Consider the following 22,146-nt stretch of genomic DNA (forward strand, 5'->3'; position numbering starts at 1 on the left):
GAAAGAGATTGATCTAGATGAGCTTTTCTCTCTCAGAACTTCCAAGTATCATGTATTTTTCTATCGATTTTTTTTTCTTCTTCTTCTTCTCTTCCCATCCCTTCATCTTTATCTCTTCATCATCTTTGCCATCTTCTTTTCTTTCCCGTCTTTCTTTCTCTTTCTTGCTCTTTCTCTCAACATTCTCTTCGTCTTCTTTTCTCTTCCTTCTAAGTTCAATTCTGGTTCCATTGGTATTCAATTGATCTTATTCATTTCTCATCTTCTCTGTCTTTCTTTTTCCTCCCCTCTCTTTCAATTGTCTTTCTTTTTCTTCTGTCTATTACCAGTTCCATTGGCGCGGACTCACTCAATTCTCATCCATAGAGATCATCATCATCTCTCTCTCTCTCTTCCAGAGTTATATGAACAATTCCAATCATGGTAATGCCATCTGAAACTCACTCTATGGATTAAATGAATTTGGATCAGCTGATTTTCAATGAAATCAATTTGTGTTTATTTCTATTGATTATTCATCCATTTTCAGAGGTAAAAACTTACAAATGTTAGTAAAAGTTTCCGACCAATCAGATCTTTCTTTTGAGTAAAACTTACTACAACCATTGAGAATTTGTTTCAAATATTCATTAATATTAGTAAAACTAACGGTACTTTCAATATGGTTGAACTAATCTCTTCATGGGAAATTAAATCTTCCCATACATGGTTGAGTAAAAATCTGCAACCACAGACCAAACATCATACTTGCAACCTCGAACTTCATTCATCCAATACTCTGGTGAACAATATTCGGGTATATAACCTGGAACAGTTTCACCCTCTTTGAAAATGGCACCGAAATCAATGATCTACAGGTTGTTTTGTAGTTCCATGTTTTCGCTCAACAATGAGAATTTCAATCAATTTTCACCATTGGAACTTGCGATTTCGTTCTTCATTCCCTCTAAAGTTACTTGAGCACCAAAATTATCTCAGCTGATTATCGATTATGTGAAATGAACTTTTAGTTACATTTACTCGTTTTCGAGATTCATTTTCTCATTCACATTCATTGAAATAGATGAAAAGATTTTCAAATAAAATTGTAAACATAAATTCAATTTTCAATTGATCGTTTTAATATTAATTTGGTTAAGAAGATTCAATTTTTTTTACAGGTAAGAACTTTGAAGTTGCCTTTAATTTCATTAATTGTCTCTTTTTGTTAGTCTAAATCTATGATGTATAATCAATCCAATTGATTTGATTCCTTTTTTGTTTTAACTTCTTTTTTTTCAGTTGATTTACTTTTTTCGCTCTTGTGGTTGTTTTATTTACAGTTGAATTTTATCACTACAATTTTGTTTATGGAAGTTTAAAGAAGTCAACGAACATAATGAAGAGACTGATTTGATTGGCATTTGTATATCACTTTCACCATGTTTTAAACTTGATAGGCCAATGATGGAAAGGAGATGAGAAAAGGAGAGAGAGAGAGAGAGAGAGAGAGAGAGAGAGAGAGAGAGAGAGAGAGAGAGAGAGAGTAGATTGTAATTGATCAATAAAAGTGGACAAAAAATGGTGGAAGTGGTTGAAAAAAGATGAAGGTGGAAAAAGAATTGATGAAAAAAGAGAATGTTTCACTTCGAGAGAAAAAAAAGTTGATCTGAATGTGTATCAAAGTGATTTCCAAAAGAGATCGAGAGTTCTAATTATCTTTCGATCATTTTATCTTCTTTCTTTTCGACTTTTTTTCTTTGTTTACGTTTGTAACTGATAATATTTGTAAAAAAAAAGAGTTGATAATTCTAAGCGGACATCGACAAACTATTCAGTTCCAAATCTCCTTCTTCACTTTCCCGGTTAATTATGTCATCATCTTGACTATCAGATGTAGAGGATGAACATGATTTCATTAGAATTAACGAATCAGATGAATCAAGAGAGCCACTGGAATTACGCCTGATTCTGTTATTACTGGTTACTGAACATTTTTCTGCTAAATCTTCATAACTATTTCCATGGAGGAAACAGATCAATAAAACCGTCATATTGTCACAACCAAGTCCCCCTGTATGACAGTCTGGAGCTAAACAATGTGTCATCAATTCCTCACAAATCTGTTGGAATATAAAGAAAAGAAAGAGAAATTATAAAAACAGATAAAGTTAACGAAAATAAAATAAAATGACTTAATTGTATGATTAGAGTTAATTGGGTATAATTTACGATGGGATGGAAAAGAAAATTTTTTCTCTCTTATTCTTACAATGGCAGGTTCCATTTTGGCAGCTATTCTGGTTCGAATGAAAGAAACAACTTCTTCGTTACTCATTACATCCCAAATACCATCACAGGCTAGGACAACAAATTCCAAATCTTCGTGAATAATCCGATTCTCAACATCAGGTAATGCGGTTACAATTTGATCCTCAACCGATTTATTGTCATTCTTTTTAAAAACAAAATCACCTAATGCTCTGGAAAGTGCAAGGTTTCCATTAACTCGATTAAATTCAACCCAACCACCGGCAGCTTGAATACGTTTAGCTTCTAGTTCATCACTTGGTTTATGGTCAACCGAAAGAGGATCAGCTCGCCCTGACCAACAAGCGACAGCACGAGAATCACCAACATTTGCGATAAACATTACACCCGCTTTGATACACATAACAATTGCAGTGCTTCCTATAAAAAATAGATAAACAAAAATAGTAGTAATTAAATTAATACATAGAGAAGAAGAAAAATACAAATATGAATAATAGAAGAAGAATAACAAAAATTGAAGATAAAATGACAGAGAGAGAGAAAAACAAAACCAAAAAAAGAGAGGGAGAGAAAGAGAATATCATTGTGACGCATAATCTACCATTTAGTTATCACATTAATTGATCAATTTGAGTCATCATTTTACACGATTAGATGAGAGAAATCATAAAACTGAATAATAATAACAGGTAGAGAAATGAATTTACCTGCAAGTTGGTCTTTCATCTCTGGATCATTAAGCATATCTTGGTCTAGTTGAAGGAAACCGCGCCTCATTGCCTCCTCAATTTGACCAGTTTCAAATGTCGATTGGGACATGATTATATCATGAAGGTGTTTACCTGCATAATCAGCTACCTTTGTACCTCCATGTCCATCGTAAACAGCAAAGAAACTGGCCGTAGGATCAGTTGTACTTAAATCAAGAATATGAGTGTGAGCATCTTCCATACTGATTCGCCAACCTTGCATACAAGAGGCACCAACAGACACATAACTATTACTTATTGAGGTTGTTTCCTTGGCGGTAACAGGTTCTGATAAGGTTTGTCCCATTCTTTCTTCAACAATTTAATTTAATTTCTTTTCTCACGATAAACAAAAAGTCAATATAACTGATTAAATTTAAATTCTAATCCAGATGATTTAATAATAAATTAAAAGAAGAACCAACATGATAACAAATAATAGAAAAAAAAATTTTTTCTTTTCCAAATGTAAATATGTAATTACAATTTCTTTTCTGCGCATGACTAATATTCATATGGATGAATTTTGGAATAACAGCTCCATCTATGTGGAGAAATTATCTCTTGTTTGGTTGACAATTAGAGAAGATTAAAGTTGACAATTTAGATTTGATCTTTTCTTTGTTTTGTTGTTCTGTTTGAAATATTCATATATGCAATTTGAGCAGAGATGTTTGGGTTTTTGCTTCACTGGTTAGAAGGGATAACGTTTCCATATTATGTAGGCACAAGTTGCATAGAAAAATATAAACGATAATATAATTAGTATGTTATCAGTTATTTCTCGACGTCCATATTTGTTTAATAAACTTTTCGATTGTGAAATTACTCCTCTCATTGAATGAAATTCTTCTCGAATTTGATTCACATTATCAGATGATCGAAGTAAAGCTTCATAAGATAATCGACTTCTTTCCACTTGATCAGCTAGAAGACTTCGTATTCGATATAAATCTGAGGTCACATTTGCGGCTCTTTGAGATGCACTTTTAGTTACATTTACACGTTTTCGTAATTCATTTTCTCCATTTCCATTTGTATTATATGAATGATCAAATAATCTTTTTCTTTCCTCATCTCTGATCATTTCTCTAACTTGTGATGTAGCTTTCCGATGATTCTTATAATTACTTTCTAATTGATATCTAAGAGCTTCCAATTCTAATGACATGGCTTCTTTTTCCGATGGTTTGATAAATAAATTTACTTTTCTTTCCAAATCCTAAAACAACAAGAAAGAGAAAAATAAAAGAAAGAAAAATCAATGATTACACAAGAGAATAAGAAAAGAAAATCTTGTCTAGGCCTTAGAAATACTCACATCAATTAGAAATTTGTGTCGATTTATGGCATTTATATAATCAGAATTATTGGAATTAAAATTTTCCTGATCACGAGTTTCCCATAATTGCTAAACAATAGAAAAATAAAACAAAAGAAATTAACAATTAAACAACTATAAACAAATCAACATTCTAATGACAACTTACCTTGAGTAATGTTTTCACAAAAATATCCTGTTTATAAATTTCCCTTTGAATCTCTTTAATTTTCTCCATAACAATTAAATAATCGCAAAGAAAAAAGAAAAACAATTCAAATCAATCTAATTGTAGACCAACAATTAAACTTTATTTTGACAACAACAGAAAATTGTAAACATCAACATGAGAAAAAACTTCTGTGAGAATAGACTCAAATGTCTATTCATCGAGCAAAAAATCGATGAATAGCAAAAACGTTTTTCTTTTGATTGTAAACAAATCTTTCTCCAGAAAGTTAATTTAATTGTAACTATTTTCCAGTAATCTAATTGATTTTTAATCTTAAATTTTATTCTTTTTCTATTTTCATGGTTACAGGTAAGTTTATAGTTCGATTCATCTGTTACATCAACTGTTCTTTGGCTCAAATTGTTTAAACTCTAATCATTTGGTTTTCTATTTTTTTTTGATTTTCTTTCATTAGGTAACGATGGAAGGTAAAGAAATTAGTGGATTAAATGAAGAAGCTGATTTATTTGACATTATCGCTCATCATGTAACCTCAGGGCAATATAAGGATGGTTGGGATGAGGATAAATGGGAACAACAAATGGAAGAGCATCCATTGTTTATGACCAAAGCACCGGAAGGTGAATTACCTCCTTTAGTTGAAGCAATTGCTCAAATTAAATATGACGAAGAGTCGGACAATTTAATTGAATTGGCTAATAACTATAAAGATGATGGTAATGAAAATTTTCGTCTTAAAAAGTATCGATGGGCAGTTGATTGTTATAGAAAAGCTTTGGAGTGTAAAGTCAAGGATAATCAATTGAACTCAATTCTATTCAATAATCGAGCCTCAGCTAATTTTCACCTGGAAAATTATCGTTCCTCCATGTTGGATGCTCTTCAAGCAATCAAATTAAATCCTGACAACAAGAAGGCAACACTTAGAGCTGTTGAGTGTATGATGAAACTAGAAAAGTATCAATTTTGTGTTGACTTTTGTAGTAAATCAAAATTCTCATCAGAATTAACTTCGTACAAGACAAAAGCTCTGGAATCATTGAAACGAATTGAAAGAGATGAAAGAAAAGCAAAAGCTGAGGAGAGAAAAATTAAATTACAACAAGAAGAAATTAAATTAGCCGTTGAAAAGAGGAAAATCAATTACTCTGGGTCACTTTTCATCGCCTCTCATCCCGCAGCTGAAGGTCATCATGTTCACCTAAATGACCAAGGAGAACTGATCTGGCCCGTTCTATTTGTTTACCCCGAATTTGGACAATCTGATTTCATTGAAAGTTTCAATGAAAATGATTCATTTGATCAGCATTTTTCCGCTATGTTCCCTCTCAATGAAGATCATCCAAACTGGGATGTTGACAGAAAATATCGACCGGACAATCTAAAAGTAGCCTTCCAAGATGCTCGATCAGGTCAAATTTACCCCTTCAAATTAACCAGGAAATTAAAATCCATTCTAACTGATCCTAAATTCATCATCATCTCAGCAATACCAACATTCATTGTCGTTTCCAATGATAAGTCATTTCAAAGTTAATAACTTCAAAAAAAAGAATTCTTTTTTCTATCTCTGTAAACATAAACTGTTAATAATCAAATAACTATTCAATATAATCTAACAATTTAACCCTAAACCAGGTTAACACTGGGACTGATTACGAGAAACTCAATTCTACAAGTTGTATGATCAAACTAACCCAATTTCCATTATTCCGACCAATAGATGGAGTTAGTGTCTTGTTAATTTTCTTTTTCGTTTCGAATACAAAATTAATCTCAAATAGAAACAATTTACTAAACTTCATCTTTCATAACAATCAAAGATAAAACCAGGAGCAAACTAACTAATTCTAAATCAATGGATTGTATCAAAAATCAAATATAGTTGACCAAAGGCTGAACAAAGCTAACGATCTGAAAGCGAATCAAAAACGAAACTAAAACAAAAGTTCAGAAAAAAATGACCAACGATTGACCAAAAAGAAGAAGAAAGAAAACCTGAAACCCCATTGAAATTCATCCTGATTCCTTTTACTAGAATTTTATTTCTCCAATTGGAAAAGAATATAAAAAGAAAATGGTTACATTTAAGTTTCATATATGAAAAGAACGCAAATGGACAAATCGTGTAACTCGTGGACAAAACAATTCGAAGACACAATCGTTTTTACCAGAAAATACAAGAGAAAGAGAGAAATAAAATTATAGGTACTGGAAGGAAAATTCGAAGTTGAATAGAAAATAATCTCGATTAGTGATCTCCCCATCCCTCTCCCTTTGGCCTGTTCGTTGATTAAACCAGAAAACATTGAATGATTACGATAGTAAACGTTAATTCAATAGATGGCTGGACTATCAGTTTCAGTATCATTCGAGGTTTCAATGAATTCTGTCACCCTGATACCCTAGATATTGTACCAATAGCAACACCTCATCTCCTCATATTCAACTCCCACAAACTCCACCTTCTCATACCTTTACCAAGTAATAATACGCTCGAGAGAGAGAGAAAGAGAAGGAGAGAAAGAAAGAGAAGGAGCGAGTGAGAGAGAAAGAGAGATGATCATGTATATATAAGTATTGAAGGCGGAGTGTAACTAGAAAATCCTACACAAGAAAAGAAAGAAAAGAAAGAGAAAAGTAGGAAGTGGCCTAATGAGAGAGAAGAGAAAATAAAGAAGAGAAAAAGAAATAGAGAGAAAGAGAGAGGATGATGATGAAAATGATGATGATAATGATAATGATGATGAGAGTGATCATGAAGGATGAAAAAATAGATATAACATTATAAGCTTATATCGATAGCTTTGTTTCCCAGCATCAACATCATCCCAATATCATCATCATTCATATTATTACACCAACAACAACAATCTAATATATCCAAAAGTTATATACCTGAGATTTTGCTAATTGTTGAACTTGTAACTTTTTTCTCTCCTTTTAATTATTGTGAATTGTGTTATTTAGTGTAAGTGAATGTTTAGTGATCAATTAAAACTAATTGGTGATCAATGTTTTAATTTGATTGGCAATCAGTGAAACAACAACTTGAACAACAATTTTGATTGACTTTTGGTTTTAATTTTTTTTGTAAAATCATATCGTTTTCGTGTTTAATTTATATATATTATTTCAGAAATAATTTGTTTCTCTCACCATTTTATTGATTGTACATCAAGGTTTCTCTATAAATCAATCACAATTGATAAATTGTCCAAACTCGACGAAAACATATTGACAACTATGTTTCTACTACCAACATTAAACTTTAGTGTTGCTCAAGTAGCTACGGTTTGTCAAAATTTAGAGGATTCGGCTGACATTGAAAGGTTAAGCCGTTTCCTCTGGTCACTTCCTGTGGCTCATCCAAATTGTGCTGAATTAGCAAAAAGCGAAGCAGTTTTAAGAGCACGAGCTTTGGTCGCCTTTAGCACCGGCAATTACCGGGAATTGTACAATATACTTGAACATAATCGTTTCTCTCGAGGTTCCCATCCAAAGTTACAATCAATGTGGCTCGAAGCTCATTACGCTGAAGCGGAGAAACTTCGTGGTCGTCCATTAGGTCCAGTAGATAAATATCGTGTTAGGAAAAAGTATCCACTTCCTCGAACCATTTGGGACGGTGAACAGAAGACCCATTGTTTCAAGGAGAGGACAAGGTCACTTCTCCGTGAATGGTACTTACAGGATCCTTATCCTAATCCAACCAAGAAAAAAGAATTGGCCACACAAACTGGATTAACACCGACTCAGGTCGGAAATTGGTTCAAAAATCGACGACAACGAGATCGAGCTGCAGCCGCTAAAAACAAGTAAGTTAACAGAAACTAATTTCCAATTCAATTCAATTCCAATTCCATTTCAATTCATATAACCTGAATGTTCATCATCATTCACACAATCCAAATCCGTCAGAACTTTTTTTCCTTCCCTCTCATAGATTAACTGTAAATCTAATTACAGATAAATAATAGTTCAATAGGATATTCATAACATGATCAAGTCTCTCTTTCTATCTCTCTTGTAGTCATTTAATTTAAATCTAATTTAATTTAATTCCTTCATTCTATGTGAGTCTCTCTCTCTCTTACGATAAGTTTTACTTTTTATCAACCAAATCAAATTAATTTTCAATGGACAATTTAAATTTTACAATTGAAAATTAGATGATGAGGTAAAGGAAGATAAATCTTACAAGGTAAATGATTATAATACATTTTCTGAAAATGATAGACTTTCAATGTGATTGATTGAGTGAGAAGGATATTGAAAGTGTTTTTTTTTTCGCAACTTTCTCATATAATATATATTCCCATTCAATTGATACAAATATCATCACAATCATCATCATGGTCATCATTATCATCACCAATATCCTCAATCATTTATGACCCACTCAAGGAAACATTACATCATCATCACAGGTACAGAACTTATTATTAGGTGAAATAAGATGAAGTTAGAATCAGAATTAAATGTTAAACATAAGAATAAGAAAAAAGAATATCAGTTTTTATATGAGATTCTCTTAATGGAACAATAAAAAAGCTCATTTTCTTTTCTTCTTCCTCTTCTTCCCTTGTAATTTTCTTCCATAGACATTTTTCTCTCCATCTCTCACTTGATCAACACACACGCAAGTCGGATACTTGTTTAGGCTCATCATTCATTCATTTAAACACCGAAACCTAATTATCCCTCATCATCATCATCATCATCATCATCTAAGATTAACAAATTATCTTGAATCTTTCACAGTTTGAGAAAAAAAAATCTCTCTCGTTGATTAAGTTATCATTTCTCAACGATTGATGTTACAACCTTTAGGTTAGATTAACATTGGAAATCAAATCAATATGATTAATAATGAGCAAAGGTTTGAACATTGATCAATGGATAACAATTATCATTATCATCAATGAAAATGAGCAACAATAGCAGGATGATGATGAAGATGATTGAAATTTGCAACAATGAAGATGATATTAAATAAGATGCAAAAAGGTAAATGGATTGTATGAAGTTTAAAAAAAAGCAAAAGTAACAGTAGCAGGTAGATGATGATGATGATGGAGATGAAGATGAAGATAATAATAATATCAGGTAGATTTGCTGGTGCCTTGGGATAAAAAAAAAACTATCATGATGATTATTACCAACAATCAATCAGATAATTCAGTAGTTTGGTAGTTAATAGTTTTGTGATGTTGGTTTGTTAGTGGTCAGTGATTGTTGTTAATCTTGACCAAGTAAAGTGTCGATGCGTGATGAATCGTCTTTTGATTGCTCTTTCCTTCAACTAAATGTATGTATTACAAAAGGTAGAGGAAAAAACAACTTGGACTGGTCAGTATTTTCATGACTATCCAATAACAATCAATAACTAATATATTCTCATAATTCTGTTAATTTAATTCTTATGAATTGGCTTCTCTTTTTTTTTGCTTTTTCGTTGGTAATCACTTTTTTCTGCCTCTTCCAACAAACATCTTCATCTCCATCTTCATCTCCATCTTCATCCTCATCATCACCGTCATTATCAGGCTTTCTTTTCAAACTGACCACAACAAAAAAATACATATCTAATAATGGACTCATCTCATTACCTTTATGTTACAATATGATGATTGTTATTATGATGATGATGATGATTAACTTGATGACAAAGATTGAAACATCAATCTAACTAAAAGATAATAACTTGATTTAGAAAAAAAAAGTTTTCGAAAAAAGGAAAAAAAAAACTTTTTTCTGCTTTATGATTTGTTGATTGTTGGTGATCATGATTGTTGATAGATTTTCAATTGCAACCTCAATTGTCATCAGAGTAATAACAGGAAAAAAAGAAACAACAATTTGATGAACATGAAAAGTTTAATTCGTTCAGATCAGTTTAGAACTAATTGAAACATATTCGATATCATTTAAGGTTATCTTTGCTTCTTAACTGTTGAAATTGATCAACACAATTGATACTGTGTCTTAACAATTAAGGTTAAATTGCGACAAAGATCAGAACTAAATTATCTTGATTGTTTCCAATTCTAATGATTATTTGCTATTTTGTTAAATTAATTGTTTTTGGATCAAAATTTCAGATAAAAAGTTTAGTTTTCAAGATGAAAATGTTTCAATTGATTGTTGACATTTTGATTATCAACAATCAAACCATCTTGATTATTAATCATAACTTTTTTTTGCTTCTAATCATTATGATGATTTAATCATAAATCACTGATTTATAATATTATTCCTAGTTTTGATTGATTGACTGATTATTAATTCAATTGTTTAAACAATTGATGATCATCATATTGATCATGAAAATTAATCAATTGTAGGATTGAATCAAATCTAATTTAAACAAATATAAGAAAATTTCAAGGTTCAACAATTAAGTCACAATCAACAAATAAACACACACACACACACACAAATACAGTAGTTAATCATTCATATTAACACCTACAATTAAATGATTATACTAATCATATTTTAACATGACAATTAAATGTTTAAATCGTCATCAACCAATTGGTGATAACAATCAAATCACCCTAATATTATGATAAAAGTTAGGATTAAGTTGATTGTTGTTACTAAATCATCACCATCATCATTTATTATTATTAGTTAACAATCAACAATTAATGACAATGACAATTTGTGTTAATATACAATATATTTAAAGGTAACAATTGATAATTTAAGTAAAAAGAAAACTTTAATTGTGTTAATAAGGTGAGATATCCTTGTCCTTAAAAATCACAATCAAATCTAATTGTACTAATAATATTAACAATCAAACAATTTAAAAACAACAAAATGTAAACAACTAATCTAATAATTGTATTAATATAATTTAATAACATTATCAAGGTTTTTTTTTCTTAATCATTATTATCATGATTAAGTTAATTAACATTGAATAATAATGATGATAATAATATGAGACACGAGATGTATCCATATACCAGTTTATTTGATTGTTACCAATTAAATTGTTAGCCTTTCATTTTCCCCTTCAAACTATTAAGTTAATTATTAAATATTATATCTTATAAGTGAGGTAACAATTTAGAGAGATAGAGAGAGAGAGAGAGAGAGAGAGAGAGAGACAAAATTAATATCATATAATATGTAAACAATTAAATCTAATTGTATTCCAAGTAAACATATTGATTATCATTGATACGCATTCGTTTACAATGTAAACTTTTCAAGTTGATCAGATTTTTTTTTCAATATTTTTCTTCATTTAGATTAACAATTTAATTGTTGTATTAATATATTTATATGAATGAATTGTAACTGTGTGAGTATTTTAGATGATAATAATCAATGAGATAAGATAACAATCAGAAAAGTTTTCAATTATTTTGGGTTTCCTATTATTGTCAACAATTAGGTTGACAATTTAAAACATTTTCAAGATGATGTTGTTTTTTTTTTGTTCAATCTAATTGTTATAATATATTTAAGGTTGATGATTATGATGATGATGTGGTGGATATGATGAATACCCCACACAAGATAAACATACACACAGGGGTGTCCAGTACTATTGAGATGAATTGACCTGAAGAGTGGGTTTTGTTGTTTATGGTGGGATATTTTTACCTGTGTGACTTGTGTTAATATTATATTATACTGATGAATACCCTCCTGGTGTATTATTTTGATCTATGGGGTTTAAGATGTTGCTCCCTGGGGTTAGACAAATTTTTTGTCAAAGAAACACATACCGGAACGATGAAGATGATAAGAGGACAATTTATATTATATTTATGAACAATAAGATGCAAGTTATATTGTTATAATTTACCTTTGTCAATGATCACGATGATGAGTTGATGATGGTTAGTTTTAAGATTAAATCAAAGATATATCATCATCATCATCATCATCATCATCCTGTTGATCGTTATTATCTAGTGGATTAAGTCAAATTAATTGAATCTTTAAGGTAAATTTGATGTTATCCTAAAGGAAAAGTGAAAATATCTCTCTACCTTCATCTTCATCTTCATTATCATTTTTATCGTCAATTCCAATCTCCCCCAGGGTATTTAATCCTTATGTGTCGAGGATGGATGAATATACAGAGATGATGATGAAAAGCTTGAAGGTGAAGGAGTAAAATGATGATCAAAATAAGAGAGAGAGAGAGAGAGAGAGAGAGAGAGAGAGAGAGAGAATAACAATGAATGATAAAAAATCTAAATGAAAAAAAGGTAAGTCTTTAATAAGCTTGTAATGAGATGATGAAAGGAGGAAATTGAGATGATAATATGGTTATGGAAGCAATTGAAATGATGATGATGATAAAAGATGATAATATTTGCCTCTTTCTATCAATTTGTCTTCCTCTGTCTTTGGAGATAACATTTTTCTCTACCTCTCTTTTACCAAACCCCCTCAGGGAATTGATAACAAATTATGTAAATCTTTTCCTCTCCATCATTCATAACTCATCATCTTTATTAAAATAACACTGCAAGTCTTTGATTATGGTATTACAATAATCAATTGTTACCCTTTGTCCCCCACTAAATCAAGTTGATTAGTTGATTTGAGAGTTTTTTTCCCATCTTCTATCATCATTATCCTTAATTATTTCATATCTAAATCAGAGAAACTAAATCTTAATAAGATGATGATGATGCCAATTGATATTATATTCATTTAGCCTGAGGTTATATTTCAAATGTTACATTAATTTTGATCAATGAGAAAGTTTTTTAAAATGTTAACAATTGAAAGTGAATTTTTTTAACGAAAATATTGATTAATTGATCATACCTTTGATTTACCTTTTCGCACATTCAACTTAATTATAAACCACAATTTAGTAAAGTTAATCATCTGTATCAATTATTATGACACGTGAAAGTGTGTGACCATCGGTCAATTGATTGTTAAACTTAACAGTGACCATAAAAGTAACATAATAAATCATTAGTTTATTTACTAAACTGTCATGTAATTGTTATGGTTTCCTAAATTTACTGGACAAATGATCAATGATTATGATGATTACAGTAGCAATTAACAAGCAAGATGATGTTTAATGATAATAATGATGGTAACAATTATAATAAAACCTGAAACAATTAACAATGATTACATTTTAATCATAAGGAAAAATAAACCATCTGCATCGTTAATTAGTAGCAATTGAAAATCTTAATGATGATCTTGATGATGAAGATGATTAAAGGTGGGATCCACGCCTAGCTTATCATCATCATCATCTCATCATCCTAATTCAACGGAAGCTCAAGTTTCTCATCCTAATGTCAAACCTTTTCCTTGATCAAATAATATTATCTTCATCATCTTAAACTCACCACAATCATCACCACCTTCACCTCCCTCCTCATCAATATAATAATTACCAGAATAATTAATGACGATGATGATGATGATGATGATGATAAGGTAAAAGATGAAAACAACAATGATGATAATGGTGAGCAATTGATGAATGGTTGGTTGCCTGTCAACACAAATCATTGATGATAATTCATTGTAATCATAATCAATTTGATTGATACGCCTTAATAGTTATCATCAAGGTTGTATTACAATTATCATTAATATTATTTGTCTTTGGGTTAATTGTAAATAATTTAAGCAAATGCCTCACGCAAGGTTAAATCAAGCAAACCAAATGCTCAATTTAAGATGATGATGATTATCAAGATGATAAAATTATAATTGATATCATTAAGAATCATTAATCTCATTGGTAATATTTATGTAAATCCCTTTAAACAGAAGTAAATTGTCAATAGTTAGTCAATTAGATTTAAATTATCCAACAGATTACAACGTGATTTAAATAATGTTACTAATACTTTTCCAATAACAACAATCAAATATTAATTGTTGCTTATGATTTATTGGTGATAACAACAATCAATGTTTTCTGTATGTTGTTTTATTGTATTGATAATATGATTACTTTGAACACTACAATTAAACAATTTGATCATCATCATTTTTACACTGATAGCAAATTTAATATCAATCACAATTAACTGGACAATTAAGAGATGATGATGATGATAATTGATGATTTATTAAGAGTGTAAATGTGTTGACAATGAGAAAGACAATTATGCTCATTGGAAATCTAATTCTCTTTCTATTTTCTCTTTCTTTTCATCATTTTCAATTCATCATCATCTTCAACAATAATATTATTCACTTCCTTCCCATCATCATCATCATCATCCTCTTCAGTTAAAAAAGTATCATCATCATCACTCCTCCTTCATCCTCCCATCACTTCAGCCCAACCTTATATTGTCTCTCTCTCTCTCTCTCTCTCTCTCTCTCTCTCTCTCTCTTTCTCTGTCTATTTGACTCTCATCTTCACTGTCGATAAAAAATTTCCCCCTTGTTATTGTTATTCCTTTTCCTTGTCTTCTTTCCCTTTTTCTCTTCATCATCCTCATCCTCATCCTCATCATCGTAATTTAATATAGTTTCAACTGAAATGCAAGAAAAAAAAAGTGAACTGAAAAGTTTATGTAAATAGAAGTGAAGAAAAACTTTTCCCTCTTCCTCAATGTTTACTATGCTTTTTTTTCAATGGAAACATTGTCATCATCATCATCAGATGACAAGATGATGATGATGATGGTGATGAACACCAACCAGCCTCCTTTTACCCTCCTCTCTATGGTAAAGAGCATCTCCTTGAAACTGTATTGTGCTGATCAAGTCAAGCTTAAAGTGTGTGTACTTTATATTAGATTGTATTATCATCAATGATTATCATTGATGATAATAAAAAGGTTGACCTACCTTTTAATAACTGTTATTAAATGTGTCAATAACTAGACACTTGGGGATACATATGATTGAAAGTGGGTGGTAAATGAAATAGTCGTTAATTATTTTTTCAAAAGGTTATGTTACAACTTTAGTTAAATATTACAAATGGACACACTTATCAGCCCAATGGTCAATATTTAAATACATTCATCAAATTTACGTATGGGTGGAGTGGTCAGAGGTGGAAGATTGATAAACCTTTGTTTTGTCCACTCTCTCGACAATTAGTATTACCTCTGGTCAAATTTAGATCTCTCATTGATTTTTTTTCTTCTTCTCTTCTTCTTCTTATTCATCTTTCTCTTATAATCTAATTGAGTCTAATTTCAATCTCTATTGTTTGGTGAACTTGTTTCTCTCTATTGTTTAGCTACTTAATATACTAATGACAACATGATGATAATAATCATCAACGGATAAAGGATGAAAATTAAGATGAAGATAAGGATGTAAAAAGTATGATGATGATGTTAATGCAGTGTTCTGGTTCATATTTATCCCGGATTAAGAATCAGTTTGTTTATCAAATTACATTTTTTTCTGAAGTCAATGTTGTTAATCCGATTTAGTTGGTTTCTTATTCATGTTACTTTTTTTCAATAGAAATCAAGTTAATCTCTTTCTTTTATTTTTCTTCTCTCTCTCTCTCTCTCTCTCTCTCTCTCTCTCTCTCTCTCTCTCTGTTATTTTTTGTTTTCATTTCTTTTCTCTCTCTCTCTTCTTTGAACATCCTCAATCATCATCATCATCATTATTATCTTCATCTTTTTGCAACTTATTTCAGCTCCTTTTCAAGCCATTATCAACATCATCCTCATCCTTGACATCTCATCAATTGTGACAAAATTGTAAAGTGTCTAATATTTAATAAGGAATAACACAAATTGAGTAATTTACCAGAAATTGAGAAAATGATTAGAGATGTTTAAGAGTTTACAATAAAGAAATCAAATGATGATTATGATTAGATGAATTCAAATGATATTAAGGAACATCAAAAGTAACGGTAACTTTAATCGACCTTTTTTTTTATTATTTTTCTCTCAGATTAATACAACAACAAATGCACCAACAGAAATTGAATATGCATGGACACCATTCATCAGTCCATAAAGATCGTGATAGAGATCATCATCATCATCATCATCGTGATCGTGATTCTCATTCCCATCATCGATCCTCCCTTTCCGGTAATACAGTTATTAGTCCTTCCTCAGTAGGAACCAATGATACCTCATCTTTACATAGATTCAGCGTTGAATCATTAACCGGTATACGATCATCATCATCACCAAATTCAGAGGGTCATGGCCCGATAAATGGATCAAGGGGCGATGGTGTAAGTGGCTGTAAAAGAGAACCCTTAGATCTAACATCAGATGAAGATGGTTCCCTAGGTAGTTTAGGTGATGGAGATTCAGATGATGATCTTGCAGATATCGACATAGATGATGATGGTAAGTTGAATTCAAATCATCATTTCTCTCTCTCTCTCTCTCTCTCTCTCTCATTTTTGTTTCATCCAATAAATTGAGTAGCAAACTTATCACCATAATAATAATCATTTCCTATTTCCTATTTCCTGTTTCCCCTTTTTATTTTATTCACCTCATCATCTTCCAGATCCTATTGATATTGATGATAAACCAGCATCACCGCCGTTAACTTTTAATCAATCACTAATAAATTTGGAGAAAAATTTAAAAGCCTCTGTAGCCATTGTGGTCAATAATCAGTTGACCGGATCAAAGATTGTGGATAATAAACATTGATGAAATATTAATAATATATAACAATTAACACGCTAATCAATCAATAGATTATCTCTCTTTCTGTAACAATTAACTTCTCATGTATCCCTGAGGTAAACAATTAAGTGGACAAATCATGATAAACAAATCATGGTCATCTCTCTCTCTCTCTCACACACACACTCTCACTACTGCAAAAGCACAAATCATGGCAATTTAATTGAGATCCAATTATAACTTAATTTTGTTTTGTTTGTTTATTTGGTTTATTGGTGATTGAGATAATCAAGAATTGGAACAAAAAAAGAAAGCAAATAATTTAATAATATCTTCTCATTATCCATTGATGATGATGTTACAATTAACTAATAATCAATTGATTGTCCGGTAAACTTTAAAGCAAAGAAAAGGGGAAACCTTTTGTAAACAAATTCTGGAAGTTAAATCAAAACAAAGTCAAAGTGAAATCAGCTGATAATTTATCATCTCCTTTAAAGATGATACAACATTGGAAGATAATTGGAATATCATCTGACCCACTTTTAGAACTTTCTCCTTCATCTCTCTCTCTCTCTCTCTCTCTCTCTCTCTCTAACAATCATGTTCATCATCTTCTTCATCCTCATCATCTTTCTCCTTTATTTTCTTCACATTCTTTTTCGTACTCATCTTTTTATCTTCATATTCATAACTCTTTGCTCTCTCTCTCTTACTCTCTCTCTCTCGCTTCTCTATCATCTTCATCTTCGCTGTCTATATAAATATTGTTACTGTCTGAAAGAGAGAAGAAAACGAAAATTCATCTTTCTTTTCTCTCTGTAAAAAGAAAATCTCATCTTCATCATCAAATTATAAATACAATATAAAGAAAAAAGTTCTAAACAAAAAAAAACAACAAAATCGAACAAAACTTTATTTCTTCTTTTTTATTTTTTCTCTCTCATCTTTTCCATTTTTCTATCTGTTCAATTTTATTTCATCATTTTGAGAATTTGAAATATCGAAAAAGTTGATTCATCACTGAATGTGTGACACTTATCGACCAAATATTACTCAGAATCCAATTCGAGGCAGAATCATGAATATAATCAAGTGAAAAAAAAGTTCTGATGCGCAGTAACCAGAATGATGATTATCCAAACCTATAAAAGAATATCTTCTCTCTCTCTCTCTCTCTCTTTCTACCTTCCTTTCTTCTTCTTCTTCTTCTTCTTCACTTTCTCTTTGTCATCATCATCATCATTCAAGGATATTCATCATTATTACACAATAATAATGGCGCGAGGGTGGGACTGGTGTATGAAGATTAGGTTAACACACATAAATCAAGTGGTTGCAACATTTTCAACTTAAAAAGTTACCCAAACAATTTAATCAAATCAAATAATCTTCAAGTTAATCAGTGACACAAGATGATCATGATTAGTGTAATAATTTATTTACCTTGGCACGCGTATACCAATCAACATGATTATGATTGGGACATAAAAAAATCATGTTAATTGTTAAAGATAATGATTAAGTCTCATAATATGAAATTGCATTTATTATGCTACAATTTAGACAATTGAACATCACCACCAACAAAACATCATCATCATCATCAACAACAACAATCAATGATAATAACAATAATAATGATAATAATGGTGATGATGATGAATAATTAAGCTGATTTGAAAAAAAAGCCATGAACCAAATACTCAGTTAGTATTAAATGATGATCAATTGTTAACACTCATGATGATGATAATGAACAATAAACAAGATGAACAACAAGGAACCAGAATCACAATTGATTTAGAATGAGAATTTATAAAGTTCACTTTCAAAAAGTGTTCATCATGTTCATGGTTCAGTTGATGATCTAGTTTGTTATTTATCTATTTTCTTTCGCTCATCATCAACAACAATCAATGAGAATCAATGGAAAACAATCACCAAACCAACAACAACAATTAAAAATCTCTTACAGGTAAGAGACGAGAAGAAGAGAAAAAAATATAATCAAAATGAATTCGAATTGAAAAGAATTGAAATTTTTCTCGACAATTGATGAATATCTAATTCTCATCTTGTATTCCATTGAATATGAAACATTGATGATGATGGTGATTAAGATGATGAGATATCTCATGCTGTGAAATTGTTTGATTATTATTGTTGATTTAATAATAGTTGAGTTAAAATGATAATAACAATGAGTTGTAACAATTGAATTGACATTAATGGTAGGTGAGCATAGACAAAAACTGAAGGTGATTAATCAATTAAATCTCATACCTTTTTTGGGTATTACAATCAGTAAATTATCAATCAAAATGAGAAGAAAAAAAAAGTTGATTACTTGATGATGGAAGGAAAAAAAAAAGTAATAATCAAACTTTAATCAATAATCTCTTTCTACAGGTAAAGCTTTTTAATTGTTTGCTCATTAATTGACAATTAATGAAAAAGGTTTACCTGTGTTACGAAAATCATCTCATGAATTAACATGGAACTTGAAACTTTTTTTTTCTCAAGTTCCACTTTCATGATTTTAAATTCCAATGGATTGGAACAATTAATTCTCAGATTTGATTGAGTGAAATCTTAATCTCATGTAAAGGATAATTAAGATGATAATAATTAACTCATGTCATCGGCTTTATTTATCTTATATATGTAATTACTTTCGTTACTAATTATGTTCATTGTGATGGATGAATGAGATTACCTGAGTAAAAGGTAAAAAAAGTTATCGTGATAACCAGAAATTTGAAAGCATCCGGTTGATTATGACGATGATTATGATGAAGATGATCATCATTTGTTAATCATCATTGATGGTCAATCATTATCTAAATTTGCTGATGAATTGACAATTCATGTTAATCATCTGGTAATTTTTGTTTAACTTACTAATCACTTTGGTAATCAGTCATTAACGTTTTCCTCTTGATTGTTACAATAATAATGATGTTTGATGAGAAGAAGACTTTTTCAATATAAAGCAAAGATGATTAACTAATGATGATAATGATGAGTTTTAATTGTTAACTTATCAGTTGGACAGTTTTACAATTAATCAGTTTTCCTTTGTGTTAAATATTCAATATCATTTTTTTTTGCAATGAAACTTTTTTTTTCTTGATCATCTTTATTATTATCTCGTGTTTCGTGCTAATTACATGCAAATTATCAGCACGTCATCATCATCATCAGGTAGTTAAATTAACTTTTTATAGGGCTTAACTAGTCACCTGATCTTTAATTGATACTAATCATCGCAATCTATAATAATAATGATCACATGAAGATGATTATTGTTCAATATCAATCGACATCATCATCGATGATAAAATAATGTTACATTTATGTGATCATAATGTTTAAATTGATGATGAAAAGATTATTATTAATTATGATTAAGCCTTTAATTGGTAATGTCAAGGTTAATTATTTAGGTTAACAATGAGATGAAAATTTAAATAATTATTTCACTTTCAATTGGTGAAAATTTTGCTATCAATTTCCGTGGTAATCTACAGGGGTATTCAGCTTAACTATAATTTTCCATGAGGTGAAATTTGGGCAGTAATGAGTTTGAGAGATAATCAATTGTCATAGATTGAAAGATCAAGGGCATTGAGGTCATTTGAGAGCCAAGAAGTAGTAAAGAAGTAAACTTTTAAATAAAAGCATCAAACAAAATCAATTAATCAACTTTGATTGTTGACAACTCTGCATATTCATGATGTTGATTTCCATAATAGTGAAAATCGCAGCCCCATGATTCAATGTCTTGAACTTCTCATCGACACATATCGGAACATGAATGAGCGTGAAGTACGTGTTTCATTTTTATCCTGAAAAATTCAGTAATAACCTTTAGATTTCGAGAATGATTTTATTGGTTTGTAATAGTTCCAGTTTAATTTATACAGGAAAAGTTTCTACTCTTTAAGATAAGGTTACATTGAGGTCATTTATTATGACATTCAAACACGTTGATCCACCAATGACCTTGATCTTTCAAGTCTCGAACCAAAAGACTTATATATTTACTGAGAAAATCGAAGAAAAAAAATCGGTAAGAATAGCTGAAAAGCTCTGAATTGATGAGATGAAGTTTTACTTAATCACATTAATCCAAATTTGATCAACACTTTTAACAGATGCTTATGTGATTTGATTGGTTTTCAATAATCTCAATTTACTCTTGATACTTATCTTAGCATATTATCATAATGAAGGGCATCTTCATCTCTCACTCTCCATCCTAATCATCATCTTGTGTTACCTGTAAAAAAAGTAACAATAATTTTCAAATACAAGGTCCAGTCAAAAGCGATCAAAAACTTTCAAGTGGTTAGTTTCAAAGTGTGAAGATGAAGAAGATGATGATGATGAAGAGAAAAAAAGACCAAGATGATCATTCATCCGTGACTCTCTTTCTTTACTGTCTATATTTGTCTATCTCTTTTTCCATCATCATCATCATCATCATCATCTTCATCTTACTTACCTTTTTTCTCTTGAAAAGAAAAAAAAAACTAATTCAATCAAGTTAAGAAAATTATGTTTGAGTTTCAACAACAAAAGATAATTTGACCAATTATGACCTTCTATCCTTGAAAGGATTTCATCTTCATCTCTCTCTCTCTCTCTCTCTCTCTCTCTCTCTCTCTCTCTCTCTCTCTTTCTTTGAAAGTTTTGCTTATCATCTCGATCATCATTTACCTGATTCCCCTTTTTCTGGCCCTGGGTTTCCTGATACTTACCCATCAACGTTACCTGATTGCTTACCTGGATTTTTATTTATATTTATCAATACACATTTACTGCCTGGTACCATTTGTCCAGTCTAAATAAAACTGACCAACACTTATCAGTACAGTAGTTGTTTATTGTAGACATTGACATCTTAATCCTCTCCTCCTTTTTAAATACAATTAGACTGGACCGTTAATTAACAAATTATATTGGTAACACTTTTTTTTTCCTTCTTAACAATAACTATTACAATCCTTTGATTTACTTGAAGGA

General features: G+C 30.4%; 4 protein-coding genes across 4 annotated transcripts; 2 read left to right on the forward strand and 2 right to left on the reverse strand.

Moving 5' to 3' along the window:
* Positions 1 to 1,098: 1,098 nt before the first annotated feature.
* LOC128388907 (probable protein phosphatase 2C T23F11.1) lies at positions 1,099 to 3,310 on the reverse strand. Its single transcript, XM_053348375.1, has 3 exons — positions 2,961 to 3,310; positions 2,252 to 2,670; positions 1,099 to 2,102 (listed from the first exon to the last, which is right to left on the reverse strand). Exons 1-3 carry the CDS (start codon positions 3,307 to 3,309, stop codon positions 1,791 to 1,793), a joined length of 1,080 nt encoding a protein of 359 aa, XP_053204350.1. The 5' UTR covers position 3,310; the 3' UTR covers positions 1,099 to 1,790.
* Positions 3,311 to 3,438: 128 nt separating this feature from the next.
* On the reverse strand, positions 3,439 to 4,681 carry LOC128388909 (vesicle transport protein SEC20-like). Its single transcript, XM_053348378.1, has 3 exons — positions 4,493 to 4,681; positions 4,324 to 4,413; positions 3,439 to 4,224 (listed from the first exon to the last, which is right to left on the reverse strand). The coding sequence occupies exons 1-3, from the start codon at positions 4,559 to 4,561 to the stop codon at positions 3,697 to 3,699; spliced, it is 687 nt and encodes a 228-aa protein (XP_053204353.1). The 5' UTR covers positions 4,562 to 4,681; the 3' UTR covers positions 3,439 to 3,696.
* A 33-nt stretch (positions 4,682 to 4,714) lies between these two features.
* On the forward strand, positions 4,715 to 6,130 carry LOC128388908 (tetratricopeptide repeat protein 4-like). Its single transcript, XM_053348376.1, has 2 exons — positions 4,715 to 4,864; positions 4,971 to 6,130. Exon 2 carries the CDS (start codon positions 4,977 to 4,979, stop codon positions 6,051 to 6,053), a length of 1,077 nt encoding a protein of 358 aa, XP_053204351.1. The 5' UTR covers positions 4,715 to 4,864; positions 4,971 to 4,976; the 3' UTR covers positions 6,054 to 6,130.
* A 356-nt stretch (positions 6,131 to 6,486) lies between these two features.
* LOC128388906 (homeobox protein SIX6-like) lies at positions 6,487 to 18,031 on the forward strand. Its single transcript, XM_053348374.1, has 3 exons — positions 6,487 to 8,334; positions 16,415 to 16,824; positions 16,991 to 18,031. Exons 1-3 carry the CDS (start codon positions 7,763 to 7,765, stop codon positions 17,137 to 17,139), a joined length of 1,131 nt encoding a protein of 376 aa, XP_053204349.1. The 5' UTR covers positions 6,487 to 7,762; the 3' UTR covers positions 17,140 to 18,031.
* Positions 18,032 to 22,146: the final 4,115 nt, after the last annotated feature.

The sequence above is a fragment of the Panonychus citri genome, unplaced genomic scaffold, assembly GCF_014898815.1.
Source record: "Panonychus citri isolate SS breed McGregor unplaced genomic scaffold, ASM1489881v1 Contig00104, whole genome shotgun sequence".
Classification (NCBI taxonomy): Eukaryota; Metazoa; Arthropoda; class Arachnida; order Trombidiformes; family Tetranychidae; genus Panonychus; species Panonychus citri.

What these genes read in the sequence shown, in the direction of transcription:
- LOC128388907 (XM_053348375.1), bottom strand. Translation starts at nt 3,309, where the DNA reads ATGGGACAAACCTTATCAGAACCTGTTACCGCCAAGGAAACAACCTCA. An exon ending in GATGAAAGACCAACTTGCAG is followed by an intron (nt 2,671 to 2,960) that starts GTAAATTCATTT and finishes TATTTTTTATAG; the next exon opens with GAAGCACTGCAATTGTTATG. An exon ending in CCAAAATGGAACCTGCCATT is followed by an intron (nt 2,103 to 2,251) that starts GTAAGAATAAGA and finishes ATATTCCAACAG; the next exon opens with ATTTGTGAGGAATTGATGAC.
- LOC128388909 (XM_053348378.1), bottom strand. Translation starts at nt 4,561, where the DNA reads ATGGAGAAAATTAAAGAGATTCAAAGGGAAATTTATAAACAGGATATT. An exon ending in TTGTGAAAACATTACTCAAG is followed by an intron (nt 4,414 to 4,492) that starts GTAAGTTGTCAT and finishes TCTATTGTTTAG; the next exon opens with CAATTATGGGAAACTCGTGA. An exon ending in GACACAAATTTCTAATTGAT is followed by an intron (nt 4,225 to 4,323) that starts GTGAGTATTTCT and finishes TTGTTGTTTTAG; the next exon opens with GATTTGGAAAGAAAAGTAAA.
- LOC128388908 (XM_053348376.1), top strand. Translation starts at nt 4,977, where the DNA reads ATGGAAGGTAAAGAAATTAGTGGATTAAATGAAGAAGCTGATTTATTT.
- LOC128388906 (XM_053348374.1), top strand. Translation starts at nt 7,763, where the DNA reads ATGTTTCTACTACCAACATTAAACTTTAGTGTTGCTCAAGTAGCTACG. An exon ending in GCTGCAGCCGCTAAAAACAA is followed by an intron (nt 8,335 to 16,414) that starts GTAAGTTAACAG and finishes TTTTTCTCTCAG; the next exon opens with ATTAATACAACAACAAATGC. An exon ending in TATCGACATAGATGATGATG is followed by an intron (nt 16,825 to 16,990) that starts GTAAGTTGAATT and finishes ATCATCTTCCAG; the next exon opens with ATCCTATTGATATTGATGAT.